General features: G+C 37.5%; 2 protein-coding genes and 1 pseudogene across 2 annotated transcripts; 1 reads left to right on the forward strand and 2 right to left on the reverse strand.

Annotated features, from left to right (window-relative positions):
* Positions 1–397: 397 nt before the first annotated feature.
* Positions 398–1,092, reverse strand: LOC140929509 (uncharacterized; annotated as a pseudogene).
* A 2,964-nt stretch (positions 1,093–4,056) lies between these two features.
* LOC140930630 (uncharacterized) lies at positions 4,057–8,689 on the forward strand. The gene is made up of 3 exons (XM_073380349.1): positions 4,057–4,460; positions 4,763–5,014; positions 8,242–8,689. Exons 1-3 carry the CDS (start codon positions 4,234–4,236, stop codon positions 8,252–8,254), a joined length of 492 nt encoding a protein of 163 aa, XP_073236450.1. The 5' UTR covers positions 4,057–4,233; the 3' UTR covers positions 8,255–8,689.
* Positions 5,432–8,495, reverse strand: LOC140930631 (uncharacterized). Its single transcript, XM_073380350.1, has 7 exons — positions 8,079–8,495; positions 7,481–7,694; positions 6,805–7,056; positions 6,514–6,685; positions 6,243–6,391; positions 5,955–6,152; positions 5,432–5,799 (listed from the first exon to the last, which is right to left on the reverse strand). The coding sequence occupies exons 1-7, from the start codon at positions 8,478–8,480 to the stop codon at positions 5,690–5,692; spliced, it is 1,497 nt and encodes a 498-aa protein (XP_073236451.1). The 5' UTR covers positions 8,481–8,495; the 3' UTR covers positions 5,432–5,689.
* Positions 8,690–10,650: the final 1,961 nt, after the last annotated feature.

A 10,650-nucleotide genomic window follows, 5' to 3' on the forward strand; every position in this document is an offset into this window, starting at 1 on the left:
TGGTTTGTTTACTCCTTTATAAAAAATTTCTTGTTTTCTTTGTAGATAGGGACTCAAATGCTTCCTCCCTTCTTTTTTCTTTGCTGGGTATTATTTTTTCATTGCCTCAACGTGATTTAGATTTGAGTCTTTTCAGACTGTATCAATATTCTTTACAAGGTTCTCTTCCATGGTTGTGATTAGAAAATATAATAGGTGTCTGATCTGAACTGAGTAGGCGGCTGAAGTGAATTGTGCTTGCGTAGCAACATGCCCCTCTAGGGGGTTCCAGGGGAATGCTCCTGCAGAAAAAATTCAAATTTGAAACACTCTGAGACGTGTTTTTCAGCATTCTGGGGCATATTTGAGTAACATTTATTAGCCAGACATTGACGTTAAAATCAGTTCAAAAATACTTATTTTCTGTCTTTAATCAAAATTCTCTACATGCATTAATTTCAATTTCTATCAAACAAGGTCAAAGGCGTATAACAAGATTTCAGAAAAAGATGTTATCATCAACATCACTTTCACTGTGATAATCAGGGTCTGTGTCATCGTGTCAGGGAACATCAGCAGTTAATTTGAATGCAGCATTTGCAATTTCCACCTCTGAGTCACTGGAGAGAGCCTGAAGATCGGTAACTGGTGTGTCTGTCTGCTCACTAGCATCGCTTTGTATCTGTGATGACACTGAAGATGCACTGGCAGATGACAGTGACTCCCCTTCATTCCTCTTTAGCATCTTTCTTCTTTTTTGGGCCTCTCACTTTTCAATTGCTACTGTAATCAGTGCCTTGCTTTCAGGCGTTCCAACCTGGGGGCCATTGATAGCAATCTTAGACGAGTCTGAAGCACATCAACACCAAGCCTATTCCTCAGCCTAGTCTTGATATGTTTTAGGGCACTGCACCCTCTTTCTAGCCATGCATTGGACACTGGCATTGACAAGCAAACTTCAGCAATGTTTGCAAGGGTAGGGAACACAGTGCTGTAGGCGGTTTTGAGGGAGATAAGCCGTTTAAGGCACCAGTCCATGGCTGTTTCTAAGTGGCTTTCGTTCATCCCTTGTGAAATTTCCTTCTTCAAAGAATCCATCTCAAATTTAATCTTTTCCCACTCTGCCAGCAGTTGCTCTTTCTTTGCCTTCTTCTGGTGATCTTGATAGAAATGGTCTGCCAGTGTCTTCACTTGCTTGCTTTTGTGCTCTTTAAAAGAACCTGTTCCTGGTGTAGGTAGGGTCAAGGGATTGAAGATTGAAAAGGCACTGACAATAGGGAGGTCACCATCAAATCTGCTATGAATATTCTCCTTCGGGGCTTTGATTTAATTTTCAAGAAGATGTAACAGTTGTTTTTTTCAAGCAGGGGTCAAATTTAACTCACAAGTTAAAAGGCGTCCCTCTAGATTTCAATTTACTGCTACCAGTGAAGACTTAGATTATGCTATCTCAGTTAATTTGTGAATGGCATAATTGACTGAGGGTTAAATGTGGGAAAAATTCACATGTCCTCGCTCAAAATTCCTGCTTAGAGAAGAAAGGACAGGAAGGACTTCCCTGCGAATGTAAATGGTTCCAATGAACTTGGAAAATGTGATCTTGCTGAGCAGGCCAGCCGCTAGTACATCATTGTCTAAAGTTGTCTTAATGTCTGCAGTACCACCATGAAATAATCATGGATGGACCGTGTTGCTGCATCAAAGGACAACCACCTCGTCTGACATGCCTACTTTATCTTCTTTGTCTTCTTTGCAACAACTTTCTTGTTCTTCTCAGAGAGGACTAGGGACTTCAGACTCATCTGCACTTTAGGGTAAATGGCATTACGCTTTGGTGAATTATCAAATAACTTTCAAAGCTGCCTAAGCCAGAGCTCAACGTTGTTGATGTATTCAATCTGGGCAGTTGTTTGGGTGCAGGCCAGTGGAAGCTTGTGGCACAAGCAGTGCAGAGACATCAGGTGTGAATTTACCTCCTTCAGACAACTTGCCACCCCAGTAATCCAACTCAGGATTAAGGAGATAAGTGTCTTAAGTGTTATTCGTTCATAATCTTAATGAAGTGATACAGTTATTGGAAATGGCTTTGCACAAAGAGAGGAAAAATCTCACTAAGAAAACAAATTGCTGTTGATAGAATTGCCATATTATAACTGTAAAGATTTGAAAAATGCCCACCCGCAGTATAGCGCTTTACTGGAGACTAATCTAGCCTCCAGGAAATCGATCCATTTACTTAATAGCTTGTATGATCTTGGTCTTTTTCAGAACGATTCCGTAGATAAAATGGTTGATCCTGCTGCTAACTTAATGACAATGAGTAACATTCGTTCGAGCTACTATACACCTTATAGCTTTTCCGTGGAGTTTGAAAATACCAGAAATAGGGATGTCGTATCCAATTTCTCTATTCTTCACCCTAATATAAGAGGCTTAAGAAAAAATGTTGAACATTTTCAATGTCACTTACTCAGTGAGGTAAAACATAATTTCATGGTATTAGGTGTAACAGAAATGCGATTATGCGAAAGTGAATCTATTGATTTTATACCACAACTACCTGGCTATTGCTTTGAATTTGTTAAAACCCAGTTGTCTGCCGGTGGTGTTGGTCTTTTTATTAATGAAAACTATAAATATCGAGTCTTAAAACGCTCTACTTATTGCTCTTATCAAGCACTGTGGATTGAAATTTTAGTACCAAATCACAAGAAAAATATCTGTGGCATTGTTTACCAACAACATAATAATGTAGACCAATTTCTTGACTATCTTTCGGATTCCCTCGAGTTTTTCTCTGTAATTATAATAATAATATATATCTCATGGGAGATTTCAATATAGACTTGCTAAAATATGAAAACTGTAAATCCAGCCAGACACTGCTTCAGTGTATGCAAAGTTTTTCTATGCTTCCTACAATTGATAAACCAACACGAGTGTATGGGTCCTCAGCGACTTTAATTGACAATATCTTCACAAATAACTTGACAAATGATATTTCTAGAGGCAATATCGTCACTGATACAACTGATCATTTTTCGCAAGTCTGTATTGTCAACGTAAACAAGCAAAACTTACCACATACAAAAAAGACTAAATTTAGGGATAATTCCAGCTTTAATGCTAATAAATTCACGAATGACCTAAGTGCAATTAATTGGGAAGAGGTTTCTTTTAGTTGCGACAGGAAGAAGTCGTTCTCTCACTTAAATAAAACCATACATCCTGTAGTTAATAAGCGTGCACCGCTCAGGGATGCTTCAGTGACAAAACTAAAAATGTTAACTAAACCTTAGCTAACTGCTGGACTAAGGAAATCTATAAAAGTGAAGAATAAATTGTTCTTTGAATCAAACTAACCCTTATTCAATTGAGTAAACAGTGTCAGTATCAAAGGTTTTTCGACTCTAACATAAAAAATACATGATCAACATGGAAAGGTATTAACGAAATATTGGGAGATGCAAAGAAAAGGAAAAATTCAAAAGAATTAACTTCATTCGTTCTAACGGGCATAGCTTTTTATCAGATGATCCTAAAACGATTGGTAACACACTCAATAAGTACTTCTCATCGATAGGGGATCAACTTGCAACCGATATTCCTGAAGTTAACACTACTTTTTCTGATTATCTTGATCCACCTTTACAGAACAGTTTTTATTTTGATCCAATTATACCACAAGAAATTGAAACAGAAATTAACTCGTTGCCATACAATAAAGCCCTGGGGCTTTATTCTACCCCTGTTAAACTGTTAAAACTTGCTAAATCAGCTATATCCATACCATTAACCGAAATTTTTAATAAGTCTGTATTGACTGGGGTTTACCCTTCAAAACTTAAACATGCAAAAGTAATTCCGGTATATAAGGGTGAAGACGAGACGTTACCTGAAAACTGTCGGCCAATTACTTTGTTATCAATTTATAATCGTTTATTTAAAGTGCTACTACGACGAAAATTTTTGTCTTTGTTTCCGAGTTTTTCCCCATAAATCTTTTCTATAGGTTCAAAATTCTACAAATAGCGAAAAATTTGAACCTTACTTGCGTCCGCGGGCTGGAAATTTCCTTCCAAAAAGTGCGTAAATACCGTCCGCCATTACACAGTTCGCAAAACAATAGCCCGCGAGATCTCCACAAAGCGGTGTTGCATTTGACCACGTGAGTTATGTACTGTGATGTAGAAACATCAACCAAAAGATTTGCATTGGGAAGAGTTTGTGAGTTTCGATCGATCCGTCAATATAATGTCGTCTCAATCCGAATCGTCTTCCTCCAGTTCTTCTGGAACCGACATAGAAGAAGTTTTTAACATGGAAGAAGATTTGTCTAACTTCGTTCCTTACGAAGAAGATTTAGAGCTGCTGGCAACAGAGGAGGAAGCAGCCGAGCAAGATGCAAGGATGGCTGAAGAACTTAAAGAGGAACTCCGCTATCAGGCAAGATTTGACCGTGAAGTGGATGTTAATACATGGTATGACCATTGAACTGTTTTTGTTTAAGTTTCTGAGCAATGATCTGGTTTTTTTTACTTTTGTTTGGCCGTGCTTTATTACAAAGTAAACATGAAAGCTTCTGTTTGCACTTATTAGTTTTTGTTGACGCCGCCGATCGCCTCTGTTGCCATGCAAACCGAGTCCTAGTTTGTTATCGCCGAGGTTTTTTTAATGGCTTTTAGAATCTTTTTTCCCATTAATTATATTATTCGTAATCTATTTCATTTTTTATTCCAGTTTATATTCGAACACTATTGTTTCTGTACTTTTGGGCCTGCAGGTGCTCCTGCTCGAATTGCTCAGTTGACTTCACCACTAAACCAGAAGAGTGCCAGTGCTGCCGGGAAATCGACCGCTGTGGTGAAGTTATGGAAAGGTTTGGCGATACCAGTCAGTGTATTACTCTCTATCCTGGGTTCCAGGATGTCTGCGACAATCAACATGTTTTAGAAGTAGCAGCATTGGGATTGAAAACAAAATCTGGAAAGTCGTACCGAGTATTGTATGACCAAGGACGAAAATCACAGTCAGAGTAAGTTTCCTAGCTACTACCACTTCTCACGTTCTCTTGGGAAAATAAAGTCTTGAACATTTGAATACAAAAGCATTGTGATGTTTTAAAATTCACCTTTTGTGATTCTACTCTTTGCTTATTTAGCTGGTGTTTGATTTTTCCTTCTTTTTATACTGGACCCAGTGATTTCACCTAGTAGTGAGTCAACACCCAACTAGTTCAACCGTCAATTGAGTTCACTTCATATTTGCTCATAGTGAATTAGCCTCATAAATAGTTAGCCCCCCCCCCCCCCCCAAAAAAAAAAAATTTCATGTGGGTCTGTATTTGTTATTGTTACTAAAAGTGTCAAAATAGATTAAAACTTGTGCATGATGAAGGTAAAAGTATAATAAGTTTGGTGCATATTATGCTACAAGTCAAAGTTACATTCAGTTTAAAATTTGTAATCTCGGGTGTTTCTCAAATTCCTTTGTCTCCTGTCTCTTATTAAATCTTTTTATTCATGAATATTAAGGAAAATAACCAACTTATGTTTAAAAATGTTAACCTGAATATTATAATTTTGACTTATAATATATTTTAATCTTTTTCAACTGTCTCAAAAGGAAAATGAAGGAAAAATAAGGGGAAAAAACTTTATATTCTATCAATTGAGGTTTACGTAGACTGCAGTTCTTGAGAGGACTCTATTCATTCACATTGTCCCCTTTTATGGCCTCGTCGTGGTTTTCCGCATTTTGAACAATGGGGAGCTCTTCTGCGTGTTACTGCCCTCTCATTTGGTGGATGAAGTTCTTCCTCTGTCACAGCAAATCAAAGACAATGCAGAAATATTAGAAACTTATTTGTTTAATCTCAGTTCTGTTCCTACATGTATACGTAGAGATACAGTAGAAGTGAGTCATGTTTTCTTTTCCCTTGCCATTTTCTTAGTTTTCATGTTTTGAACTCATACCTGAACAAGTTGGAGGACAAATGGTTGTCACTTTCTCTTTTCTCTGTCTGTATTTAGCTATGGCCTCCTCCCTACTTTCCTTTTCAGCCAACATTGTATGCAGAGGTTCAGGAACTTCATCCTTAAGTTCTTCTGCCATTGACTTCAGGTCTGCCTTTGAGGTAGTGGTTAGAGTTTCAAAGATATCTGCAACATAATCTAACAAAAAACAAACAAGCATATAATGCAAATTCGCTAATAGAGAGAGTGTGATTGAACTTATTCATGTAGAGACTGATCAATAACTACCATAATTTGCTGAGACTTTAGCTTCCCTAACTGTAGCCTCTCCTTCCTTGAATTTAGGGTAAGTCACATAAAGCACAGGCCTCCCTTGACCATCAGTTTTGCTGTCTCTATTCAGATTATAATTAAAATGCAGTGCCGCTAGTATTGTTCTGTAAAATAAAAGAGAGAGAAAGAGAGTAAAGTCCAGTATGATCAGATATCTCATTACTAGGAATGTGAATTATAAGTCAGTCACACCAGGACAATATAACAAATATTTATGCACTTGTACCTGCTAAGTAATCCAAGATAAGAGAAAGCAAACATCTTTGGGGCAAACTGATTCACTACTGAATGATAACCCTCAAGGGCACTTGTCTGCTCTACAGAAGATGCCTGTTTGATAGCCTTGATGAGACTTGTCTTTCCTAGTTCAGTGCATAGCTTCTCATATGCCTCTGATGCTAAAACATAAGATAAAATGAATATAATAGTTACTTGTAGTGCCAGTACCAAAAACAGTTTTTGATTGGTTTGTTTTAGGAATAACATAACAACAGTACATTGCAACGTGTTTTTGTACCTTTCGTCATCCAAACACGAGGGGTAGCAATTTCACCGTGGGCACAAGCATTAAATAGCCGATTGGGCAAATTTCTGTGTTTGTTGATCACATGAGACAGAAATGCCTGGAATTTTGCCAGTTTAAGTTCTCCAAGATGCTCTTGAGTTGAGGTGACTGCCCAGTAAAAGTGACATACACAGGCTTTCCGCCATCTTCCAATAATTTCAAATCCCTTTTCCTTACTGAGTTTTGTCAGCACCTTCTGAATTTCTGAAAGATACGTACGTTACTGGTCAAAATTGTTTTCAGGTTAAAATTTATTACCCCGGCTGAATCCCAGTTTCCCTGGTCTCCTAGCCCTAATTCATGAATGATATTATTATTTGGGCTAGGAGACAAAGGACATGTGAATCAACCTAGGTAAAAATATTAACCTGAATTTAATTTTGACTTAGAACATCTATACATAGGAGTATTCTCAGCAAGTTTCTGATTTGTTATTTGGTTTATTTAGAAAAGAAAATGTCCACCCATAAGACTCTAAAACAAACAATTTGTTATTGTAAGTCCACAGACTACAAGAAAAATTAACCAGTAGTAATCAAACTGTTCATAGCAATTGGATGATGAGAGATACATTTTTTTTTTCTGTTTACTGGCATGTGGTCATTGATTCAGTATAAAGAATGCTTACTTTTTGCAATATGCCACAAGTCGAAGAAATGTTTCACAACTGGTTTTCCCAGCTCATTACACTTTGCAGCACAGTCTTCCCTCATCCATTTTGCGATTGACGTATGGCGGTCTGATATAAATGATTTGATGATCATCCCAGTCCCCAGAAGAAATGTAAAAGCCTTTTGGAAAGCCAGAAACTCCATACCTGAACTGTTACCCGCCTGGTTAGCCTGAAAGTATTAAAGGAGAAAAAACATGCCATCTAAACAATGGTCAAGATCAAACACTAAAAATATCCCCAGGTTGACTGTAGAATTTTTTAGCATAGAATCATGCAAGGCATTGCACAGTTATCATAGACATTTTAACCTTGGGTAGATGAAATTGACAAGAAAGCAATCAAAATTCTACAATTGTCAAGATTAAAAACTCCAATTTTAAATGTTTAAGGAAGAAAATTATATAAAACTATCCAAGGCAAATACATGAAAATGCAGTTTTTTGAAACAGCAACAAAATATCCAATTCACATAGTGGAGTAAAATCTGATGTCTTAATATGGAATTGACCATAAGTGACGATCAAACGAATGGAAGGCAAAGTAACATACATACTTGCACAAGGACTATATGGATGATAAGTCCTATAGTACAACAGAACATTGTGTAAGTGCCGTATTTGGCTGAGTGGCCCATACTATCGTGACGTCCATTTCCAGCCAATACCACCTCTTTGTTTCTCAACTGTTCCAATAATTTGCTTTGATATTTTTTCCAGAATGCCACAATAGATGGTATGAGGAGATGTCTCTGGTGATAATAGTACGTCGGCTCATGAAAAGCCAACACACCCATGTGCCGAAACACCAAGAGCACCTTTCTGATAGAGGCTCCAGCACACAGAACAGCAAAACTCAGCAACAGCTTTCCAGCTGGAAACCTCCCCATCAGATCAGGTTGGCTTTTCCAGGTGTATGTCTCACCACACTTGCTGCACTCAGTTACAATGCTCAGCATTGTTCCAGTCTGGGTAACAGCCACCTTAGGGTTTGGGAAGAGGCACAAGTGACAGAACTCGAACAGCAGCATCAATTTTGAGAGAAAGACTATTCCCTTTGGCTCCTCCCGTACATTTTTGCCTTTTAGGTCAAGTCTAAAAAAGATAGTAAATAAAGAAGACCAGTTGAAAGGATTATTACAGTTATTGTTGTTGACCATTTTAAATCTTGCCTTTAAATTAGTTTTTATAATAGTTCTGGGCACCACTCAGTATAACAAAGTGAAAGAACAGTATTATTTGTTAACCTTGGGTTGTCATGAGTCTTTTGACTGTCATCTTCATTTTTCAGTTTTTGGTACTCCCTGTCAATCTCCTCAGGGGTCCATATGGGGTCCTCATTATCGTTGCTGTTGTCTCCCTCATCTTCATCATTTAACTCCATATCCTCCTCAGTTTCCTCTTCACACTCGGCATTGTCAGAGACCACTTCTGGGTCAGTTTGGACAGCTGAATCATAATAACAGGAAATTACTACTACCTCAACTTAAAAAAAAGTTGTTGGTAAAACTATCTAATGATGATTGTTGTAATCTTACTGTGCAATTGAAGAGAAAGTTTCTTGAGTATTTAATTTACTTTATAAGTTTGAAACATTACTGTAGACTTGAAATGGTTATTGGTAATCCACAATGTTGTCACTTTTTTTCAAAACCACTACCTAATATTATTGTAACAGGTAAGCAGTCTTACCTGTATCAACCATCAGCAGCCTATTTTGTCCATGAATTTGTTGGAATGTTTTCACCCAATTATCCTGGTTGGTGGTCAGTTTTCTGTTCAGTCTAGTTACTTTTCCTTTCAATTGACTTATTTCACTTTTGAGGGTATTGCATGTTGCACATTGTTCATTTGTCTAAAAAAGAAAAAAAAAAAAAGAAAAGAAAAGAAAAATAAGCTTTCACAATTATTTTCTAATTGAAAGCTCACGTCAAAAGTGTTCTTTTTAATAACACTGTACCTACCTCTACTTGATCAATCTCCAGCTCAACATCCTCTTGAACCTCCGCCTCAACATTCTCTTTAACTTCCACCTCAACATCTTTATTGTTCGCCTGATCACCTTCTCCAACTTCCACCTCAACGTCTTTATCGTTCGTCTGATCACCTTCTGCAACTTCTACCTCAACATCTTCATCGTTCGCCTGATCACCTTCTGCGACTTCCACCTCAACATCTTCATCGTCCGCCTGATCACCTTCTGCTATTTCCACCTCAACGTCTTCATCGTCCGCCTGATCACCTTCTGCAACTTCCACCTCAACATCTTCATCGTCCGCCTGATCACCTTCTGCTATTTCCACCTCAACGTCTTCATCCTCCACCTCAGAATTTGTCTCATTTTGTATATTTTGGTCGTATTCTTCCAAGATTTCCTTTACAAGCTGCCAAGACAACAAAATAAATTAAGAAAAAAACCGATCGGTTTGATACATATTCGAGCAGTGAAACTGAACAGCTTTTTCTATTTGACAGACAGTGAACACAGAAATAAAATACAAACGAAAACGAAAAAACAGCAAGCAGTAACTGAGCTTATAGAATGCATAAATCAGACTAAGTCCATTTTTGGCCTTTCATAGAAAAGACTCGCGTGTAATACTTAAAGTTGTTGTAAAATTTTTTGGAGGGAAGTTTGGAGTACTGTCAAATCTCAAAGTAACACAAAAATAATCTCTCAAAAAATAGAGAGCCAGATTTCTTTGTAGCTTCACTTTTTCTAAATTTTACGCCTGAGTGGAAATTAATGTCTAGAAATTGATCCCTGGAAATTGACTTCACGTCAACTGTGTGGAAATACCCATTTTTGCGCAAATGCCCGTTTTACTTTAACTATGAGAAGAAAGCAGAAAAGTATGAAAACACATGTATGAATATGGAAAGTCCAAATAGTCATAGCATCCATTGAACGAATATCATGAAAAATGATGCCAGAAAAAATTATGTCACAGGTAAATGAGGAAATTAAATATGTAATTCCACTCACCGATCGTCGACTCCGCTTTGATAGTGTTGCAGAAGATTTTTTCCAAATGGTTGGAAACGTCCCCTTCTTCACATTCCTTTTCATGCCTTTCATTGGAAATGCAAGCGTAAAACAATCCCTTGTAAAATGCTCCGAGCAAACAG

This window comes from Porites lutea, chromosome 3 (assembly GCF_958299795.1).
Source record: "Porites lutea chromosome 3, jaPorLute2.1, whole genome shotgun sequence".
In the NCBI taxonomy this organism is placed as follows: Eukaryota; Metazoa; Cnidaria; class Anthozoa; order Scleractinia; family Poritidae; genus Porites; species Porites lutea.